This window comes from Oncorhynchus tshawytscha, linkage group LG33, assembly GCF_018296145.1.
Source record: "Oncorhynchus tshawytscha isolate Ot180627B linkage group LG33, Otsh_v2.0, whole genome shotgun sequence".
NCBI lineage: Eukaryota > Metazoa > Chordata > Actinopteri > Salmoniformes > Salmonidae > Oncorhynchus > Oncorhynchus tshawytscha.
In genome coordinates, this window is record NC_056461.1 from 25,871,292 (window position 1) to 25,894,069 (window position 22,778).

The 22,778-nt window shown below is 43.6% G+C and overlaps 2 protein-coding genes across 3 annotated transcripts; both read right to left on the reverse strand.

Moving 5' to 3' along the window:
• Positions 1–236: 236 nt before the first annotated feature.
• On the reverse strand, positions 237–17,793 carry mamdc4 (MAM domain containing 4). 2 transcript variants are annotated; one of them, XM_024397541.2, is made up of 29 exons: positions 17,666–17,793; positions 16,976–17,068; positions 16,515–16,676; positions 14,848–14,973; positions 14,464–14,700; positions 14,160–14,285; positions 13,922–14,080; positions 13,720–13,823; positions 13,108–13,263; positions 12,822–12,912; positions 12,535–12,651; positions 6,669–6,755; positions 6,343–6,480; positions 6,068–6,207; positions 5,809–5,917; positions 5,559–5,663; positions 5,222–5,356; positions 4,920–5,047; positions 4,544–4,757; positions 4,025–4,162; positions 3,587–3,714; positions 3,264–3,354; positions 3,026–3,175; positions 2,697–2,822; positions 2,410–2,534; positions 1,774–1,879; positions 1,475–1,680; positions 1,276–1,347; positions 237–1,173 (listed from the first exon to the last, which is right to left on the reverse strand). In XM_024397541.2, the coding sequence occupies exons 1-29, from the start codon at positions 17,718–17,720 to the stop codon at positions 1,138–1,140; spliced, it is 3,660 nt and encodes a 1,219-aa protein (XP_024253309.1). In that variant the 5' UTR covers positions 17,721–17,793; the 3' UTR covers positions 237–1,137. The 2 variants fall into 2 exon arrangements, with proteins under 2 accessions (XP_024253309.1, XP_024253308.1); XM_024397540.2 differs by having other exon boundaries at positions 1,276–1,350.
• Positions 17,794–18,704: 911 nt separating this feature from the next.
• phpt1 (phosphohistidine phosphatase 1) lies at positions 18,705–22,381 on the reverse strand. The gene is made up of 3 exons (XM_024397542.2): positions 22,071–22,381; positions 19,413–19,540; positions 18,705–19,257 (listed from the first exon to the last, which is right to left on the reverse strand). Exons 1-3 carry the CDS (start codon positions 22,234–22,236, stop codon positions 19,165–19,167), a joined length of 387 nt encoding a protein of 128 aa, XP_024253310.1. The 5' UTR covers positions 22,237–22,381; the 3' UTR covers positions 18,705–19,164.
• Positions 22,382–22,778: the final 397 nt, after the last annotated feature.

Below are 22,778 nucleotides of genomic sequence, written 5' to 3' on the forward strand. Positions count from 1 at the left end.
GGGTGGGATGTCGTGTCGTGATTCCCTTGTCCATCTGTTTTTTTTTTTATCGATCTCATTTGACCAGGGCAAAGCCTTCTGGACTCTTGATCAGGGAGCCAAGAGAAATAACATGACGTAATTTACTTACCTTACACATTAGACCCATAATTAGGCTACACATAGGTCTGACTGGTTTTAGTTTAATATATCTACCATGCATGTTACATGTCACAAGATATGCAATAGCCTCATAATCAAATGAATGATGATATTTATTGTAAAACTGAACTGAAGCAATATGGTGCATGACATTCTGTTTTAAATTAGTACTATTCATCATCACAAAACATACAACTAAGCTACATTTCAATAGCCTTTTGCTTGGAAATACATGCTCATCATTATATTTTCCTTTTAGTCTTTTATTTGCCCCAGAACATCAGCACTGTATTTGGAAGCAAATTGCAACAAGGCACCTCTCTTTCGCAGATTCTAATATAAGGCATCACATCCCTCTCTCCGTCTTTGTCTCTCTTACTTGAAGTTGAATCAGCTGTCTTCTATGACAGTGTTTATAAACAGCTATATAGCATGGCTCTCATATCAATAAGCTATAAGTACAATTTAGCACTGTAGCCAACAGATAGGATTCTGCGACAGACATTTTTGTCAGTGTTCTTCATTTCTACTTCATCTAACTCATTATTAGTAGAATTACCACAGCAGAGCAGTGTCTGTCTTGTCTCTGAGGACCGAAGGGGCAATTTCATGCTTTGGCAGCTAGAACTGCATACAGTGAGCCATCTCATCTCATTGAACTCCAACTATCCTGACAGTCCACCAGCAGAAGTCCCAGACTTCAGGACCCAGTCAGTCAAATCTGCAGCTGTTTCATTGATTGCAATGGTACATGGATGAGAGTGAGTGTGTTTGTGTGTAGGGTTTGTGAAGGTGTGCAGTGGATGCTATAGCCATTCACTCAAAGTTAGCAAGTCAATGCTATCCTGATATCCAGGTGTGTGTGTGTGTGTGTGTGTGTGTGTGTGTGTGTGTGTGTGTGTGTGTGTGTCAGGTGCAAGACGACACAAGCAGTTCTTCTGCTGTGATATCGCCTTCATTTCACAAAGCCGCCACTAGGCAGCAGAGTCTCCCCTTCTACACCATCTCCTTCCTCACTAATTCTGAGGAATCCTGCAGACACACAAAAACAGATATTTGTAGGTTATTCACAGAGCACATTAGAATAAATAAGTCAACATAAGTGAATTGATTCTAAGTGGGACATGTACTTACAGAGAAGCGTACTTCATTAGTGAAGTCCCCCGCCATGGGTTGTGCCGGAACTGGAGACACGGTCATTCGGTCCTGCTGAAAATGGACAAAAGGAGAATGAGAACAAATGTACAAATATTTCATGTTAGAAACACCTTCTTGAGCCGTTCCTTGAACCGTTCTTGAATCAGGTGAAAAAACCCCAAGCCATAATACTCACTGTGGGGTGTGGGTCATACATGTCATTGGCAATGCCTTCGATAACGGAAGGAGAAGCTGATTGTTCCACAGCTCCGCCAGTCATTGCCTTTGTTTTGTCCTGGGTGCGCAGGTAGTAGTACAGCAACACTCCCAGAGTGGCCAGCAGCAGCAGTACCACGATGATGGAAGCAGCAATACCTCCTGCGTTGTCTGGTTCTGGTGTGGCTGTATTGGACATAAGGTGCTATTAGATAAGGGTTGCTCAGCCAGGCCTGGCGAGTGGCATGAGCCATGAAAAAGATATTGCTTGTGTCTTACTTGTTTGTGGGTCTTTTGCTTCACCGGCACAGTTGAATCCTATGTCATAGTCAATGTCATCCAGGGCCAAGACTCCAGCGTATCCTTTGAAACCCTCAAATATAATCTAGAAACACACTTTCTCAATGAACAACAATAATAATAATAATAATGTCTCATAATACAATATGAGACAATATATACAGGTAACTGGCAAAATAAAGGAAACACCAAAATAAAGTGTCTTAATAGGCCTTTGGGCCACCACGAGCCTGAACAGCTTCAATGTGCCTTGGCATAGGAGGGATGCAACACGAGAAAATCCAGCTTTTGGTGTTTTGTTGAAGGCGGTGAAAAACGTAGTCTCAGGCGTCACTCCAGAATCTCCCCTAAGTGTTCAATTGGGTTCAAATCTTGTGACCGAGATGCACACGTACACGATCGCAAACACACACTTTAAGCCCCCTATGCTCCGTTGAGACCCCCTCTTTCAAAGTCACTGAGATCTCTTCTTCTAGCCATGGTAGCCATAATAATGGGTAACTGGGCATTTTTATACATGACCTGAAGCATGATGGGATGTTAATTGCTTAATAAACTCAGGAACCACACCTGTGTTGTGTGTGTGTGTGTATGTGTGTTTGTGTGATGTCTGACCTGATACTCTTCAGCAGAAGTGATGTCAACATTGAAGCGTGACCAAACTGCTCCCACCTCTTCCACACTCAACATTTGTTCCAGGTTCCCTTCAGACTGCCTACACACCTTCAGATGACTACCATCTGCATGGACACAGTACGGAATAGAACGGCATTAACAAACTGGCAACCAGGATCACCACCATCATGGTCGGCATCATCACATAGAAACAGACAGGTAAGGCAGGTTGTTTGATAGAGTTAAGACAGCAGTGGTGATGTTCAGTGGTGTAGGTTGGGTCTTACGGGAGACTGGTTTGTACACCCAGAAGCGCAGGCAGGTGCCCATGGTGGAGGGCAGATGAGGACTCAGCAACCAGGCCTTGTATTTGGCTGTGTCCCTGGTGCTACTGGGGAGGAACAGGAAGTGACCTGCAGAATGGACACAAGGACAATAAGACTGGGACCAATCAGAACATGGATTCTAATCTGGAAGAGTAGAGGCCAATTTGATGCTTATGACGACTTTAATAATGCATTATAACTCCATCATACCTGCATCTTGTAAGTAAAGTGTGAGGATTAATCAAGACCGTAACTTACAGTAAATGCATTTAAATGTGTCAGTGTGTCACCTCTCTCTGTCCCAAGGGTGTGGTCATGGGATGGGGTGGGGTAGTGGGTCTCTGCCTCAGCACTGGTCAGCTCCCAGTCCAACTGGTCTAGCTCAGGGTTCTGAGTGTTGGTCCAGTCACACATTCCTATCTCCAGGTCACACTTAGTACCTGACAAACACACCAGCATGCATGTCACTAACACACACAATAAGAATAATTATCTCTCTGTGTGTTCGTGAGTGTGTAAAGTACTGACCAAGTGTTTGACAAGGATGGCTTGAGAAAATTATGTCATCAACTGAGACATGAGTGCCTTTGCCACCCGCTCCCTGCACCTCAAACTCCAACTGAAACACAAACAGACACTCTTATCCAGAGCGACATACAGAAGCAATTTGGGTTAAGTGCCTTGCACAAGGGTATATCGTCAGATTTTTAATCTAGTTGGCTCGGGGATTCAAACCAGCGACCTTTCGGCTACTGGCCCAACACTCTTAAACACTAGGCTGCTTACATCTGACCTTTCAGTGCTTGCAGTGTCTGACCAGTGGCTTGATCACATGACATCATGTACACTACCTGCCAGTCTGTGATGGTGCTGCTGATGTTGCCGTTGCCTTGGCGCCAGACATCTCCCTGGTCCAGGTTGTTGGAGAAGATCTTCACCCTATCTCCTTTCACTGGCTTCATGTACACAGTCAGCAAACCTAAAATAGATCACACACACACTAATGTTGGCGAACATATTTTTTTATAGTACATTTACCCCTTTTTTGTGATATCCAATTGGTAGTCACAGTCTTGTCCCATTGCTGCAACTCCCGCTAGAGCGCGATGGGACAAGGACATCCCAGCTGGCCAAGCCCTCCCTGACCCGGACGACACTTGGCCAATTGTGCGTCGTCTGTAGTGACTCCTCAAGCATTTCGATGCCTTAGACCGCTGCGCCACTCTGGAGGCCCCAGCATGCAAAGTGTGATTGAGGGTGGGTATGTACTGTAAAAGGTATATACTCACCAGGATTCTCTCCCCCCATGTGGTACCAGAAGTGAACACACTCTGTTTGTGCCACGCCTACTCGCACAGGGGATGTAAGGGTGGCCACACTGCCCTGTGGTAGGATCTCCACATCACTGTCTGCCATCATGTAGTACCCTAAGGACCAACAATAGGATATGTTTAAGTAGATTCCATGTATCTTTGTATCTCTCACTACTTGTATTTCTGAGAGGTATTGACATGTTGAAAGCACTGAGTTGTCTGTTTAAACAACTAGCACACAGCTCAGACACCCATGCATACCCCACAAGACATGCCACCAGAGGGCTCTTCACACTCTTTGTGTTGTAGATATGTGGTAGTGAAGTAGGGCCTTGAAGGCACACAGTGTGTTGTGAAATCTGTTATGAACGTATTGTAATGTTTTCAAAATTGTATAACTGCCTTAATTTTGACAGACTCCAGGAAGAGTAACGGGATCCATAATAAATATAAAGTATGTCCTTTTGTCGTTCTATTTCTCACTCCGTCTCTCACCAATCACTGTCTCCAGTGTGTGGTCTGTTTTTGGCCCAGTGTTGGAGGACTGCCAGTTAGTGTGGAGCCAGCTGGCAGTGCCAGTGCTGGTGTAGCCGCATTGCTGGCCTTCAAAGGAGCACTTATTGGGCACGGTGCATGGGCCGTTCACAAACGCCACGTCATCTAGTGCAACCCGCCCGTCAAAGCCGGAGCGCACTGCTTCAAATATCAGCTGTGTGTGTTTGTGAATCAGAGAGGAGGAAGGAGAGGGGAGCAGGGGTGGAGAGAAATGAAAGTGTCATATCAATGTCAACATGAACAGACATATTCTATTTTTGTTATTATTATGTTTACGTGTAACTGGAACTGAATCCTGTATTGAACCCACTCATACCTGGAAGCTAGTTAGCTGCTCAGATACTGGACAGTGTCCCTCATGCCAGAAGTTGCCATGGGCACCGCTGCGGCTCCATAGCAGACTCTCACCGCCGTAGGCATCACGCAACTTAACACTGAGTGCACCTGAGAGGGATAGAGAGAGGGGGAGATGGATGGGAGTTGAGAGAGAAGGAGTAAAAACATAGGAAGAGGAAGTGAGAGGAAGAGAAGAGGGAGATAGAAATAGAACGTGAAAGTGGTTTTCATTGTGTTCAGGAGTGACTCTTCTGGAAGTCAAGGAGAGCCCTTCATCCTCACCTGTCTCAGGCCCGTAGAGCTTATAATAGAAGGACAGGCAGTGATGTCCGGGGGTGCCTGGCTGACGGTACGATAACAGACGGCCAGACACACCCCGTAACAAGGGGCTCCATACGTCTACAGCAAGGCTTTTACCTGTAATCAAAGGCAGGATTAATTAAGGTGTTATAGACCCCTAATGACTTAATGATCAGGTCCATTGGTTACATAGAGAGCAGAGAACACTTGGTGTAATGCTACTATGTGAGAAGTACGACATGTTTAGAATGTAAAACTGGTATGTTTGTTATGTGAACCTAGCTAACTATTCTATGCAGGTGTAAGGTCATGTTAGTACCGACGCCAATGGAATGGTCCATCCCTGTGAGCAGGCTCCAGTCAAAGTTGTCCGTTTGATCCTGGTACCAGCCACACAGTCCCTCTTCGAAGTTACATGACAGAGCTGTCCAGAAGAAACAAATCATATCAGCAGAAAATCAACAAAATAAAATGCTATATACTACACAGGATATGTGTGTGACCATACTGAAATACTAAATGATCACAACAAAACAATATTTGTTCAAACTGAAACATAAATTGTTTACCTGTGGGAGAGGATGGGAAATACTGAGCGTGACAGTTGATGAAACGAACATCCTTCACAAATATTCTGGCACATGGGCACAACTTCCTAGCACGAGCCACAAATTCAATCTTGGAAAGAGAGGGGGAGTGAAAGAAAAGAGTAAACACAGCATCAAAAAATGAATACAATTAATATGGTAGTAGATAATACAAGATAATTACTGGCTACAAACAAGGTCCCCCAAACCAAACCATTAGCATGTCCTGAAGGTATCATACCTGGAAGCGGTGATCCCTGGCTCCGATGTACACCTGCGCCTGCTGGTACACCCCCTCTACAGATCCTGTTTTCCCACTGAACTCCCACAGCCTGGGCAGAATGCCCAACAGACTGTCAATCACCCGGATGGACAGCTCACCTAGGGGAGAAAACGGGGAACAAAGAGGCAGAGGTAAAGACAAGGAGCGGCAGATGTCCTGACCTGTAGGAGGGACATAGGTTTTGGTTAAGGGGATTGTTAGGGTTTTCTTGCAGGTGTCTGAGGCCGTGTTACCGGTGTGATTGCTCTTGCTGGTCAAGGAGTAGGAGAAGTTGAGGGTGCAGGCTGGCCCCGAGGGGCCCAGGAGAGGGGTGCGTGTCTGGGCCTCAGTTAACTGCTGCCCTGGGGCTTTAGCTAAAAACAGGTACTTGTCTGAGGGCAGAGAGAGAGATAGAGAGAGGTGGAGGTCTGTCACTATACTGAAAAACAAACTAAACAAAATGTACAGCTGACCAGACATGGCCACTCATACCTTATAGTATCTTGATATGCACACAAGCATAACACACAGAAGCAAGCATGCACACGCATAAGCACACACTCCTCTGTCCAAAAGTTACCTTTGGGGGTGTCATTCAGCACCCACTGCTGGCTTCCAATGCTGCTGTCTGTCCATCCAGAGCTGCCCTTCTCATAGGAGAAGTCCCCTACACAAACACACACACTAAGATTCACACCGAACATTCTTTGACAAATAATACAAATACAGTTGAAGTCGGAAGTTTACATACACTTAGGTTAGAGTCATTAAAACTTGTTTTTCAACCACTCCACAAATTTCTTGTTAACAAACTATAGTTTTGGCAAGTCGGTTAGAACATCTACTTTGTGCATGACAAGTAATTATTCCAACAATTGTTTACAGACAGATTATTTCACTTATAATTCACTGCATCACAATTCCACTGGGTCAGAAGTTTACATACATATATCGACATAACCTGAAAGGCCACTCAGCAAGGAAGAAGCCACTGCTCCAAAACCGCCATAAAAAAGCCAGACTACGGTTTGCAACTGCACATGGGGACAAAGACTGTACTTTTTGGAGAAATGTCCTCTGGTCTGATGAAACAAAAATACAACTGTTTGGCTATAATGACCATCATGAATAAACCAAGATGGCATAGCAGCCAGACATCCTTTGTCCTCTTTCTTTTCGTGTCCCGTGTATATATATATTTACATCTTTCTTCGTATATCTTTTATATATTTTCTTTTTCCAAAAACTCAACTTCAAAACACTCTCCTGCAACCCGCCAATTTTTTAAAAGTATTATTTACCTAAAATCTGTAATCCACAATAGAAGCTAGCCAGAAGCTAACCAGAAGCTAGCAAGAAGCTAACAAGAAGCTAACCAGAAGCTAGCAAGAAGCTAGCCAGTTTACTGGCTAACTTTATTATTCAGCTAACTACGGTTTGTGGTCATCAGCTATCCTTTAACTCGAAAATCTATCGCCAGTTTTGTACAACGCAACTCAGACCAGAACATACCGGACCTATTTGTCTCTCCATATCCCCGGATTTCAACCGCAAGCTCTGGACATTTACACCTGGATCTCGCAGCTAGTTAGCTGCTATCCGTGTCACTATTGGCTTACGTCGATCCTGGAGCAAACATCAATTATTCCGGCCAGCTGAAGAGTTCCATCAGCCACTCCTGGGCTAGAATCACCTATTCGGACCCGTTTTACTGCCGATGCGGAGCCCAATCGGGCCTTCACGACTGAAATACCGACGTTATCTGCCCGAGGGAGTTGTACAACTGGCCCCACCGTCGTGACTTTACCTGAATGCCCATCTGCAGCCTGCTAATCGTTAGCTGTCTTATCAGCTGCTATCTTAATAGGTCTATCGGACAATTTTTCTTGGGTCACTATATCTATTTTGCCAATTGGATTGATCCCCTCTAACACACGGATCCCCACTAATCTACCAACTGAAACGCACGAGGTGGCTAAAAACAGACCTCCATCCTATGCTAGCTTGCTACCGATGGCCCGGCTAGCTGTCTGAATCGCCGTGACCCCAACCAACCTCAATTCTCACTGGACCCTTATGATCATTCGACTAAGCATGCCTCTCCTTTATGTCAATATGCCTTGTCCATTGCTGTTCTGGTTAGTGTTTATTGGTTTATTTCACTGTAGAGCCTCTAGCCCTGCTCGTTATACCTTATCCAACCTTTCAGTTCCACCACCCACACATGCGATGACATCACCTGGTTTCAATTATGTTTCTAGAGACAATATCTCTCTCATCATCACTCAATAACTAGGTTTACCTCCACTGTATTCACATCCTACCATACCTTTGTCTGTACATTATACCTTGAAGCTATTTTATCCCCCGCAGAAACCTCTTTTTACTCTCTGTTCCGGACGTTCTAGACGACAAATTCTCATAGCTTTTAGCCGTATCCTACTCCTCCTCTGTTCCTCTGGTGATGTAGAGGTGAATCCAGGCCCTGCAGTGCCTAGCTCCACTCCTATTCCACAGGCGCTCTCTTTAAATGACTTCTGTAACCGTAGTAGCCTTGGTTTCATGCATGTTAACATTAGAAGCCTCCTCCCTAAGTTTGTTTTATTCATTGCTTTAGCACACTCTGCCAACCCGGATGTTCTAGCCTTGTCTGAATGCAGGCTTCGGAAGACCACCAAAAATTCTGAAATCTTCATCCCTAACTACAACATTTTCAGACAAGATAGAACAGCCAAAGGGGGTGGTGTTGCAATCTACTGCAAAGATAGTAGGACAGAACTCTGCAGGCTATCCAGGTCTGTACCCAAACAATTTTAACTTCTACTTTTAAAAATCCACCTCTAAAAACAAGTCTCTCACCATTGCCGCCTGCTGTGGACCACCCTCTGCCTCCAGCTGTGCTCCGGACACCATATGTGAACTGATTTCCCCCCCCCCATCTATCTTCAGAGCTCGTGCTGCTAGGCGACCTAAACTGGAACATGCTTAACACCCGAACCATCCTACAATCTAAGCTTGATGCCCTCAATCTCACACAAATTATCAATGAACCTACCAGGTACCACCCCAAAGCCATAAACACGAGCACCCTCATAGATATCATCCTAACCAACTTGCCCTCTAAATACACCTCTGCTGTTTTCAACCAAGATCTCAGCGATCACTGCCTCACTGCCTGCATCCGTAATGGATCAGCGGTCAAACGACCTCCACTCATCACTGTCAAATGCTCCCTGAAACACTTCAGCGAGCAGGCCTTTCTAATCGACCTGGCCGGGGTATCCTGGAAGGATATGGATCTCATCACGTCAGTAGAGGATGCCTGGTTATTTTTTTTAAATGCCTTCCTCACCATCTTAAATAAGCATACCCCTTTCAAGAAATTTAGAACCAGGAACAGATATAGCCCTTGGTTCTCTCCAGACCTGACTGCCCTTAACCAACACAAAAACATCCTATGGCGTTCTGCATTAGCATCGAACAGCCCCCGTGACATGCAACTTTTCAGGGAAGCTAGAAACCAATATACACAGGCAGTTAGAAAAGCCAAGGCTAGCTTTTTGAAACAGAAATTTGCTTCCTGCAACACAAACTGAAAAACGTTCTGGGACACCGTAAAGTCTATGGAGAATAAGAACACCTCCTCCCAGCTGCCCACTGCACTGAGGGAAGGAAACACTGTCACCACCGATAAATCCGCTATAATTGAGAATTTCAATAAGCATTTTTCTATGGCTGGCCATGCTTTCCATCTGGCTACCCCTACCCCGGTCAACAGCACTGCACCCCTCACAGCAACTCGCCCAAGCCTTCCCCATTTCTCCTTCTCCCAAATTCAGTCAGCTGATGTTCTGAAAGAGCTGCATAATCTGGACCCCTACAAATCAGCGGGGCTAGACAATCTGGACCCTTTCTTTCTAAAAATGATCTGCTGAAATTGTTGCAACCCCTATTACTAGCCTGTTCAACCTCTCCTTCTTGTTGTCTGAGATTCCCAAAGATTGGAAAGCAGCTGCGGTCATCCCCCTCTTCAAAAAGGGGGGGCCACTCTTGACCAAAACTGCTACAGACCTATATCTATCCTACCCTGCCTTTCTAAGGTCTTCGAAAGCCAAGTCAACAAACAGATTACCGACCATTTTGAATCCCACCATACCTTCTCCGCTATGCAATCTGGTTTCAGAACTGGTCATAGGTGCACCTCAGCCACGCGCAAAGTCCTAAACGATATCTTAACAGCCATCGATAAGAAACAATACTGTGCAGCCATATTCATTGACCTGGCCAAGGCTTTCGACTCTGTCAATCACCACATCCTCATCGGCAGACTCGATAGCCTTAGTTTCTCAAATGATTGCCTCGCCTGGTTCACCAACTACTTCTCTGATGGTGTTTAGTGTGTCAAATCGGAGGGCCTGTTGTCCGGGCCTCTGGCAATCTCTATGGGGGTGCCACCGGGTTCAATTCTTGGACCGACTCTCTTCTCTGTATACATCAATGATGTCGCTCTTGCTGCTGGTGAGTCTCTGATCCACCTCTACGCAGACGACACCATTCTGTATACTTCTGGCCCTTTAGACACTGTGTTAACAACCCTCCAGGCAAGCTTCAATGTCATACAACTCTCATTCCGTGGCCTCCAATTGCTCTTAAATACAAGTAAAACTAAATGCATGCTCTTCAACCGATCGCTGCCTGCACCTGCCCGCCCGTCCAACATCACTACTCTGGACGGTTCTGACTTAGAATATGTGGACAACTACAAATACATAGGTTTCTGGTTAGACTGTAAACTCTCCTTCCAGACTCATATCAAACATCTCCAATAAATCTAGAATTGGTTTCATATTTCGCAACAAAGCATCCTTCAATCATGCTGCCAAACATACCCTTGTAAAACTGACCATCCTGCCGATCCTCGACTTCGGCAATGTCATTTACAAAATAGCCTCCAATACCCTAGTCAATAAATTGGATGCAGTCTATCACAGTGCCATCTGTTTTGTCACCAAAGCCCCATATACTACCCAACACTGCGACCTGTGCGCTCTCGTTGGCTGGCCCTCGCTTCATACTCGTCACCAAACCCACTGGCTCCAGGTCATCTACAAGACCCTGCTAGGTAAAGTCCCCCCTTATCTCAGCTCGCTGGTCACCATAGCAGCACCCACCTGTAGCACGCGCTCCAGCAGGTATATCTCTCTGGTCACCTCCAAAACCAATTCTTCCTTTGGCCGCCTCTACTTCCAGTTCTCTGCTGCCAATGACTGGAACGAACTACTAAAATCTCTGAAACTGGAAACACTTATCTCCCTCACTAGCTTTAAGCACCAGCTGTCAGAGCAGCTCACACATCACTGCACCTGTACATTGCCCATCTATAACTTAGCCAAAACAACTACCTCTCCCCCTACTGTATTTATTTATTTTGCTCCTTTGCACCCCATTATTTCTATCTCTACCTTGCACATTCGTCCACTGCAAATCTACCATTCCAGTGTTTTACTTGCTATATTGTATTTACTTCGCCACATGGCCTTTTTTTTTTTTTGCCTTCACCTCCCTTATCTCACCTCATTTACTCACATTGTATATAGACTTGTTTTTCTACTGTATTATTGACTGTATGTTTGTTTTACTCCATGTGTAACTCTGTGTTGTTGTATGTGTCGAACTGCTTTGCTTTATCTTGGCCAGGTCGCAATTGTAAATGAGAACTTGTTGTATCATGTTGTGGGGGTGCTTTGCTGCAGGAGGGATATGTGCACTGCACAAAATAGATGGCTTCTTAAGGAAGGAAATGATGTGGATATATTGAAGCAACATCTCAAGACATCAGTCAGGAAGTTAAAACTTGGTCGCAATGAGTCTTCCAAATGGACAATGACCCCAAGCATTCTTCCAAAGTTGTAAAATGGCTTAAGGACAACAAAGTCAAGGTATTGGAGTAGCCATCACAAAGCCCTGACCTCAATCCCATAGAAAATGTGTGGGCAGAACTGAAAAAGCGTGTGCGAGCAAGGAGGCCTACAAACCTGACTCAGTTACACCAGCTCTGTCAGGAGGAATGGGCCAAAATTCACCCAACTTATTGTGGGAAGCTTGTGGAAGGCTACCCGAAATGTTTGACCCAAGTTAAACAATTGAAAGGCAATGCTACCAAATACTAATTGAGTGTATATAAACTTCTGACCCATTGGGAATGTGATGAAAGAAATAAAAGCTGAAATAAATCATTTTCTCTACTATTATTCTGACATTTCACATTCTTAAAATAAAGTGGTGATTCTAACTGACCTAAGACAGGGAATTTTTACTAGGATTAAATGTCAGGAATTGTGAAAAACGGAGGTTAAATGTACTTGGCTAAGGTGTATGTAAACTTCCGACTTCAACTGTATAATACACCTACAATAATACATACATCGTAAACGCAGAGTACTCACCGCACTTGGCCTCGTCATCTTTATCCGCACAGTCTTCTCGAAAGTCACAGATCTTACTGGTATCGCTAGTGCAAGGATGCCCAGGAGGTTTGGGGAAATTTGCTAATGTGAAATTTCCTGCAAGAGGAAAGGGAAGGGGACAGAGTAAGCGGGTAAATAGATGCAGTATACATGCTATGTTATGACCATATTGCGCTGTGCTGTTAGTTAACATTATTAGTAGTTCAGTTCTGTATACATTGTGTGATTCAGAAGATACCTTCCTTGTATGTGTTTATTTGGTTCACCTTTAGAGAGACGGCAGTTAGGAGACATCATAATGCTATCTATAGCAACCCCTCCATACTCCTTGTCTCGGATCGCAGCCACAAACACAAGCTAAGACAGATGAATGTCATTAAAAGGAGAAAGAGAGCTATATGCAAATGCAAAGGTGGTCAGTATTCAACAGGCTTTTATAACAATACTGTCTCTCATCCAATGTAAAGCTCTTTGATTATCTGGAAAACCATCTGAAACAGAAACAGTCCACGCTTTGATTATGTCCAACCAAGCCCTATCCAGGCCACTCACTTGGAAGGTGGTGTTGCTAATGATCTCCACCTCAGCCTTGACCCAGAGGTCCCCTAGGGCACCCCCCCTCTGCCACACCGGGTAGATCTCAGTGTCTGCCACCAGCACAGACAGGCCTCCAGACCTTGGCCCAAACTGGTGGCTGTACATCACCATCTACAGGGCAGACATGACGTTCATTTAGGTGTTTTTGCTCACATTAAAGACAAGTGTCTATACAGACTGTAGTACATTAGTAATTAAAGTGAACATAATGATTGATTCAACTATTGTTATTGACTGTCAAGAGTGATGATATAGTGTGTGATAGTGTGTGTATGTGTGATGTGCGTTTGGTAGCCTTACACCAGTAATATAAATGTTGCTGGTTTGAATCCCTGAGTCTACAGGGTGAAAAATCAGCCGATGTGCCCTTGAGCAAGGCACTTATCCCTAATTGTTCCTGTAAGTCGCTCTGGAGAAGAGTGTCTGCTAAATGGCATTTTTTTTTACATGTAAATGTGCGTATAAAGTTCAAAAGCCTGGCCTGCCAAGGTAGAAGCCATGTGTGTGTGTGGAGACAGCATGATAGAGGGGTGTTTTGGAGAAGCATTATTGTGCCTTAGTGCATACCTTGCAAGGATGTGTACTATTGGTTGGTTCCAGTAAAGGGCTTTGAAAGGATGTCCAATCAGATTTGAGCCCGCCTTCAGGTACAGTGACATACAGGAAGTGACCTTTAGGGCAATAACACAAGTTGAAGACATCTCACTGAGGACTAAAATCAGGACAGAACAAGTATTACTATGTTTCTATAATGTCATTGAGCTTGTACCCGATGCAGTATTGTCGGAATGGTCTCTACCAGGTCCTTTAAAAGGGTCTGTCGTGGAGATATTGGCCTGACTGGTCCTTGTCCACTTCAGACTAGTGGAGACAGTCCTCAGGTCCCAGTTACACACTCCTTCCTCAAAGTCACAGCCCCAGTAGCCTCCTAAACACACAAAGCCATACAGAGTTCATAAAAATAGTGGAACAGGGTTAAAATAAGGATGAAATAAGGTGACTCTCACCACAATTCTGCTCATCAGTTTTGTCACCACAGTCATCAGTGCCGTCACAGACCTGACGCTGCTCCACACAGCCCTCCCTGTTACACTGCAGTAACCCTGCAGCACACGACTCCCCTGGGACTGGCACTGAGAACAAAGAGAGAGGTAGAGGTAGAGAAAGAGAGAAAAGAGAGAGAAAGAGTTAAAAGAGTAATCTCTCTTAACTCAAAGTGATGTTTTAACACACTGACACAGAATAACAGATCTGAGGAAGAGAGCATAAAGAAACAGAGGAATCAAAAGACAGAAAAAGAGCGAGACTCACAAGGCAGGGCACAGTCGAAGAACTGCAGCTGGTCTATAGCCACGTCTCCGCGGCGCCCCTCGGTGCGTTGGGAGTGGAGGCGGATCTGGAAGGTAGTGGGGATGCGTCCCAGGAAGACGGTTGCCTCCCTCCAGCCACGCACGCTGGTGCTCTCAGGACGCCACACCACTGCCTGCAGGGTGCTGTCCTCCCTATACACAGATGCCCACAGTGGGGCAGGCCCCATTCCTGTGAACCCTGATAATAGTATAAAGGTTAGATTTGGGGGGAATTTACCTCATTCTACACAGTGGCTAATCCCTGTGTTTCCCATGCTAAAATTTATCAGAAGAACTAGCTAAATATTACTGTAAAACCCTTGATTTTGTAATGCTATTGTGTTACCTGCGTCCCAGAGGAAGTATCTGAGGTGCATTCGGCATGAGGGAGAAGACTGTTTCATCATTGGAGATGCCATCACTGCAGTGCTGGGAGAATGTGCCTTCACTTCGGTCACTCCCATAAACCAACCTGAAAAAATAAAACACGCAGTCATTGTATAATCTCCCACACACAAATAGCCCCATTCACCAAAGCCCCATATTACTACCCACCATTCTCGTTGGCTGGCCCGCACTTCATATACGTCGCCAAACCCACTGGCTCCAGGTCATCTATGTCTTTGCTAGGTAACGCTCTGCCTTATCTCAGCTCACTGGTCACTATAGCAGCACCCACCCGTAGCACGCGCTACGGGTGGGTGCACGCACAGGTATATTTCACTGGTCAGCCCCAAAGCCTATTCCTACTTTGGCCGCCTTTCCTTACAGTTCTCTGCTGCCAATGACTGGAACGAATTGCAAAAATCACTGAAGCTGGAGACTCATATCTCCCTCACTAACTTTAAGCATCAGCTATCAGAGCAGCTCACAGATCACTGCATCTGTACATCCAACTACCTGATAAAATAATGTATATGTTGAAAGATAATGATAAATTGATTCCACTCTGAAACTTTATAACTGTATGAAATTGATTAGAATCATACAATTATAATCTGATGATGTGTGTAGTTTTAGTCAGAATTAGGTTAAACAATGTATCTGTATAGTGGAAAAACACAGACTGTCTGAGCAAGGCGTAGTTTAGGGTTTGAACTTGTATGTGTGTGCCGAAGAAAAAAACAGAACAGTTAAACTGTGTTTGGACCGACCTGGCTAGGCCTCTGAGGAACCTATGAGAGCATAGGGAGTACTTCTCAAGGTTTCCCTAATCTCGGGGGAATGGAACTGTCGGCTGGGCAGTGATACACAGTGGTGAAAACTATGGAGAAGGATAAAACTCACCTACTGTTTGTGTGGAAGTATGTGCGCAGCTATAAAATGGATGTCTTTGTATAATGGACTTTAGCACAGTTTATTCAAAGAACGTTCTCTCTTTTTGCATAAACTGAGCATTTGACTAATTATTATTAAACCCATGGTCTTACAGAACTCGGGGATTGGTCAGAGCTATATATTATCAGTTATTATTATTGGGATTGAAAATTCTCGTGACACTACCTCATCCCCATATTGTTATATATTTATAAATTGTTTTACTCCTTTGCACCCCAGTATCTCTACTTGCACATTCATCTTCTGCACATCTATCACTCCTGTGTTTAATTGCTAGATTGTAATTACTTCGCCACGACAGCCGATTTATTGCCTTACCTCATTTGCACACTCTGTATACAGATTTTTTTCCTATTGTGTTATTGACTGTACGTTTGTTTATTCCATGTGTAACTCGGTTGTTGTTGTTTGTGTCGCACTGCTTTGCTTTATCTTGTCCAGGTCGCAGTTGTAAATGAGAACTTGTTCTCAACTGGCCTACCGGGTTAAATAAAAAAAATTAAATAAAAAAATAGATGTGAATTACATTTTTTAGTAGTGTATGATACAAATCTTCTTACCCCTGTGTTTTAGTGTTTTTTAAATATTAGTGTACATTCACTGGGAGGGCAGGAGTGTGAGTATCTGAGTGCACCGAGTCCCTATCTGTGTGTTGTAGTACTGTCGAGAGTGTACCGGTGGCTGTCCCAATGGTGAAGTCTGAGGAGGGTCCGCTGTCTGGCAGTGTGTCCCCTCTCTGACGCCTCTCCCAGGAGTAGGCCTTCTCCAAGGACTGGTCCTGCCAGCCACACACATCTGGGTCCTCAAAGTCACACACAAAGTCCATCCCTCTGTAGCCTTGGGTTTAACACCAACACGCACGATACAGACAGGCAGACAGATAGGCAAGCAGACAGACAGGCATCACTTAAAATCAAAAGCTTGTATTGCAATGTGTTGGTCTGAGGGAGCTGCAATGTGTGTTCTTGGAAATGGGTTTTTCTTGACCTTTTTCCATCCCGCTCTAGTGATATAACATAACGTTTGGTAAATATCTGAGCTGCATGATTGGTGTTCAGTGGCAAATGGGCACGGTCACTGGAGCGCAGGTACTAGAATTGATTTGTACGGCTCAGACAGAGCAGAGGGAGTCTTACCACAGCCGTTTTCATCGCTGCAGTCTGTACAGTCACAAACAAAGTCACACTTCAGCTCTGGGGTCTGGCATGCAAGTGTCTGTGAGCCAATCGCTGCAAAACAACAGACTCATCATTGACTTGGACAATAATCTCCATCTACAGTACAGTAGGAGAGTGATTTAAGCAGAAAAAACTAAAACTGTCCTTTTTAAGTGGCCAATTGCATAAATGCCCCAGTAGGATCTTCCATTCTTGGACCCGAGTGAGTACGTGCAATAATTACCCGGGCAGTAACTAACCCCTTAATTCCCCTCTTATCAGAACCCATTATAATCAACGTTTTATGAGGCTGCTAATGTTAGCAGGCTCAAAGGTCATACAGTGCAGTAATCTGGGAAATGTTCAATCCAAGGTCCCTGACAGCAGCTAGTACAGAATCCATGTCACAAGAGTCCATAAAGTAACACTGTACATAATAAATAACCGTTTTTGTGGTAGCAGTAACTTCCAAAGCCACAGGACCTAGGTTCATTATGCACCTGTGATCTACACAGCCTATTTCAAGTCAAAAACAAAAACGATATTGCACTTCCTTGATAACTGTGAATTTAAAAAACTGTCCTTGTTGCTGACACGGACAGTGAGTTCAGTAAACACTAGCCTACATTTAGCAAAGTATTGCATGAAGACTAGTGTCAATGTTCTTACCCCAGAGAAACGTCAGCAGTAAAACCAGCGCTGAAATCCCTCTGTTAAATCCCATGTTACCCTTCTCTTTCTGCTGGAGCTGTGGACGTCTGAACACCACCTGGCACCTACTAGACTGTGATAACAGCCACTGTCTGCCTCTGACCTCCTCTGATCTGCTGATAGATAACAGGTAGACTTTACATCCACCTGCATCGGTCAGAGCCGTCGGTCGTAAAACAGCATGTTCCATCTTTAAAGGCACTTTACTGAACAGAGGACTAAATATTGTGGCTGCATGCATTCATCATGGCAGCTCTGCAGTGCTCAGTGTCATGTAGAAACCTGACTTCTATATGCTCAGAGCCAAGGCACTGAATAGTGATAGGATACTAATTTGCAATGTATACCTTTATGAAGGTATCAAACTTGTGATATGGATACTATAAATTCACTATAGATACATCATTTAATTGGCAGTAGCACATACTGACAGCAAGGTATATTTTAGGTACATGATTGAGTGTAGATTTGCAGTATACAGTGATGTAATGGTAAAAACGATAGGTGGGTAAACTGATTGCGGTGTAAAAAGTAACACTCCCTATACTTTCATGTAAACTGCATTTACCCTCCACTATACCACTGTGCCTGTATGGCAACATCGGAAGTTAACACGTTTCAGATCAATGAGTTCACCTGACCTTATCTGATATCCACATGTATAATCACTCATGTAGCAGTTGCTCAGCAATTTGAAGTTTAGTGGCTCCCAAAACCATATGAACTTCCTGTAGTTAGATACACAGTGAGATAAAAGTAGAGAGAAACGTAATGACAGATGCGTTTTTCTGTTATGAAACAGGAGTGCGCCATTTGAAAGATGGAGTGTTATATTTCCCCTGTGTTGAACCACATTGCTCAACATGATAATGGTTTTATGACTCCATGACCGGAGATGGAATTTCATACTCATTCGTTTTCAGGTACCGGTATTGTATGATATAAAATGTCCTTACTAAACATGAATTCATGCTAATAAAGCATACGTTACAATGTATTAAATCGATGTAAACATTTATTAGTTTTATGGTTAAACATGAAAAGATTCCTGTTAAGTAATGTATTCCATGTATTGTTTCACTGAAACAAAATACAAAAATCAAGCACTGTTCTGGGTATATTAGTCAGCAACTAGGTCAGCATTTCCCAAACTTTTTACCTTAGCACTTCACAGCGGATTCAAATAAACAAAGCTTGATGATGGTTTGATCATTTGAATACAATGTGTGTAAGGCAACAAAAATTAATATGCACCCCTTGGGGTCCCTAGGACTGAGTTTGGGAAACGATGAACTAGGTAATGTGTCAGTCTTAGTCCCAGCTTTGTACCGACAGGTTTGTCTTCAGATCTCACATACTGTGATGCCACTGAGGTTTTGCAGTGTTCTGTTGGTCCACACTCAGGAAAAGAGTTAGGCCCGAACCAAGTCCAAGCACAGAGGTGGGTCCAGTGTAGGTCAGTATCCCTCATCAGCCCAGGTGATCTCGTATTTAGGATAGCGCACCTTCAGTTTCTCTGTGGAAACAGCGTGATTTGCTTTGCCAAAGCCCTGCAAAGAACAAGAAAGCAATTCAAAGGATAACTTGGCTGCTAGGAAATAACGAACCTCAAGAGATGTAATATCAGCCATGCAATATCAGAAAACCCAAATCAATAGACGTACGAGTTCCACTGAAATAACAACGCTATTCTGCATTCTCTTACCATGGAGTAGCCATAGACGTGGATCTTCTTTGACTGGCAGTCGTGCTTAATCCTTCCTCCTCCAATACATTCACAGTCCAGGTGCCCTCCTTTCTCAAGCTCCTCTGCTACCTTGTCATAGATATCCGCTGCAGGGACAAAAACACAAAATCATTAATGTACTCAAGGTTTCAGAACCAATCTCTTTGAAATACTCAAAATACACAATATTTCAAAAGCACTGATGTGCAGAATAACCCAGTGAAAGTCTGTTGTTTTTTGTATGAGGAATGTACACTATATCTATAAAAGTACACCCCTTCAAATTAGTGAATTTGGCTATTTCGGCCACACCCGTTGCTGACAGGTGTATAAAATTGAGCACAGAGCCATGCAATCTCCAGAGGAAAACATTGGAAAGTAGAATGGCCTTACTGAAGAGCTCAGTGACATTCAATGTGGCACCGTTATAGAATGCCAGCTTTCCAACAAGTCATGTTGTCACATTTCTGCCCTGCTAGAGCTGCCCCAGTCAACTGGAAGTTACAAATAGTAAAGTATAGTACAGATACCAAAAATAACTAAGTAGTACTTCAAAGTATTTTTACACCACTGCCCAGGAGAGTGGAGGCAATTATGCATTGTTGTCTCTACCTTCTTCCCTTTGTTGTTGTTGTCTGTGCCCAATAATGTTTGTACCATGTTGTGTTGCTACCATGCTGCGTTGTCATGTGTTGCTGCCTTAGGTCTCTCTTTATGTAGTGTTGTGTTGTCTCTCGTCGTGATGTGTTTTGTCATTACACACACACACAGTTGAAGTCGGAAGCTTACATACACCTTTGCCAAATACATTTAAACTCAGTTATTCACAATTCCTGACTGTCTTAGGTCAGTTAGGATCACCACTTTATTTTAAGAATGTGAAATGTCAGAATAATAGCAGAGAGAATCATTTATTTCAGCCATCACAATCCCAGTGGGTCAGAAGTTTACATACACTCAATTAGTATTGGTTAGCATTGCCTTTAAAATTGTTTAACTTGGGTCAAACGTTTCAGGTAGCCTTCCACAAGCTTCCTAAAATAAGTTGGGTGAATTTTGTCCCATTCCTCCTGACAGAGATGGTGTAACTGAGTCAGGTTCGTAGGCCTCCTTGCTTGCACACGCTTTTTCAGTTCTGCCCACAAATTTTCTATAGGATTGAGGTTAGTGCTTTGTGATGGCCACTCCAATACCTTGACTTTGTTGTCCTTAAGCCATTTTGCCACAACTTTGGAAGTATGCTTGGGGTCATTGTCCATTTGAAAGACCCATTTACGACCAAGCTTCAACTTCCTGACTGATGTCTTGGAATGTTGCTTCAATATATCCACATCATTTCCTTCCTTAAGAAGCCATCTATTTTGTGCAGTGCACCCATCCCTCCTGTAGCAAAGCACCCCCACAACATGATGCTGCCACTCCCATGCTTCACGGTTAGGATGGTGTTCTTTGACTTGCAAGCCTCCCCCTTTTTCCTCCAAACATAATGATGGTCATTATGGCCAAACAGTTCTATTATTGTTTCATCTGGCCAGAGGACATTTCTCCAAAAAGTTCAATCTTCGTCCCCATGTGCAGTTGCAAACCGTAGTCTGGCTTTTTTTTATGGCGGTTTTGGAGCAGTGGCTTCTTCCTTGCTGAGTGGCCTTTCAGGTTATGTCGATATAGGACTCATTTTTACTGTGGATATAGATACTTTTGTACCTGTCTCTTCCAGCATTATCACAAGGTCCTTTGCTGTTGTTCTGGGATTGATTTGCACTTTTCGCACCAAAGTACGTTTATCTCTAGGAGACAGAACGGGTCTCCTTCCTGAGCGGTATGACGGCCGCATGGTCCCATGGTGTTTATACTTGCGTACTATTGTTTGTACAGATGAACGTGGTACCTTCAGGTGTTTGGAAATTGCTGACCAAAGATGAACCAGACTTGTGGAGGTCTACAATTCTTTTTCTGAGGTCTTGGCTGATTTCTTTGATTTTCCCATGATGTCAAGCAAAGAGGCACTGAGTTTTAAGGTAGGCCTTGAAGTACATTCACACCTCCAATTGACTCAAATGATAGCTTTAGAAGCTTCTGATATGATAATTGACATGACATAATTTTCTGGAATTTTCCAAGCTGTTTTTGGCAGTCAATTTAGTGTATGTAAACTTCTGACCCAGTGGAATTATTAGTGAAATAATCTGTCTGTAAACAATTGTTGTAAAAATTACTTGTGTCATGCACAAAGTAGATGTCCTAACCGACTTACCAAAATCATAGTTTGTTAACAAGAAATGTGTGGAGTGGTTGAAAAACGAGTTTTAATGACTCCAACCGAAGTCTAGGTAAACTTCCGACTTAAACTGTATACACACACACACACACACACACACACACACATATATATATATATATATATATATGACAAAACACAACTACATGAAGAGAGACCTAAGACAACAATATAGCAAGGTAGGGCTGGACTGTCTGACCTCTCTGACATTTTCAGTGACATAAGCCCCACCTACTGGCTCGCAAGCGTCACTGCCGGCACAGTACGAGTCTTAGTCTGTAGCTAGTAGATCAGTGACATAAACATGAATTATATTAAAACTGAAAGACAAAAAGCATCCTCATTCTTGGTCCTCTTACCATGATATTCGGCCCAGGCATATCCACGTACAATATCTACGCTCGAATCGTCGCCGTCTTCTTTACTGTGTACTCGAATGAGAACGTATTTGAACACACCCGTCGGGTCGATTTCTGCCTCTGGAATGTTCGCCATTAGGGAAGCAGCCTTCGTTTGAGTACACATTTTTCCTTAAAATACTTCCACGAAATGCAACGTACTTAGCTAGTTCGCACAGCTGATAATGATTGAATTTGAAATAGTAGACAATTCTTCCTGCGATGATCAATGTGGAAAGAAAGATCCGAAGCACACTTCCGGAAATACAGAAAGATGCTATTATGGTACTTGTAGTTTTAGTCAATTGTAGTCAATATACAAACACCACTCAAGTACAAAACAAAACAGTTTATTTTTTGTAATCAAAATACAAAATGAATGTAAATCACAAACAAATGGCACTTAAATGTTGGGTAAATGTGTTGTGAGAGTGATGTTGAACATTAATTATAGCCTACATTGCATGCTGTACAGAAAACCCCCTATTTGTTAACATATTAAGGATCCTCCCGTTTTTAAAAATGTTCACCTAAAATGACATACCCAAATCTAACTGCCTGTAGCTCAGGCCCTGAAGCAAGGAAATGCATATTCTTGGTACCATCTCAAAGGAAACACTTTAAAGTTTGTGGAAATGTGAAAGGAATGTATGAGAATATAACACAATA

Bases quoted from the DNA above. Each gene is read 5' to 3' on its own strand.
- mamdc4 (XM_024397540.2), bottom strand. From the start codon at position 17,720: ATGGGATTTAACAGAGGGATTTCAGCGCTGGTTTTACTGCTGACGTTT. The intron at 14,701-14,847 runs GTAACACAATAG...TACTATTATCAG, and splicing joins ATACTTCCTCTGGGACGCAG to GGTTCACAGGAATGGGGCCT. The intron at 3,176-3,263 runs GTCAGTACTTTA...TGTGTTTGTCAG, and splicing joins CCATCCTTGTCAAACACTTG to GTACTAAGTGTGACCTGGAG.
- phpt1 (XM_024397542.2), bottom strand. From the start codon at position 22,236: ATGTGTACTCAAACGAAGGCTGCTTCCCTAATGGCGAACATTCCAGAG. The intron at 19,541-22,070 runs GTAAGAGGACCA...TTGTCCCTGCAG, and splicing joins TGCCTGGGCCGAATATCATG to CGGATATCTATGACAAGGTA. The intron at 19,258-19,412 runs GTAAGAGAATGC...TGTTCTTTGCAG, and splicing joins ACGTCTATGGCTACTCCATG to GGCTTTGGCAAAGCAAATCA.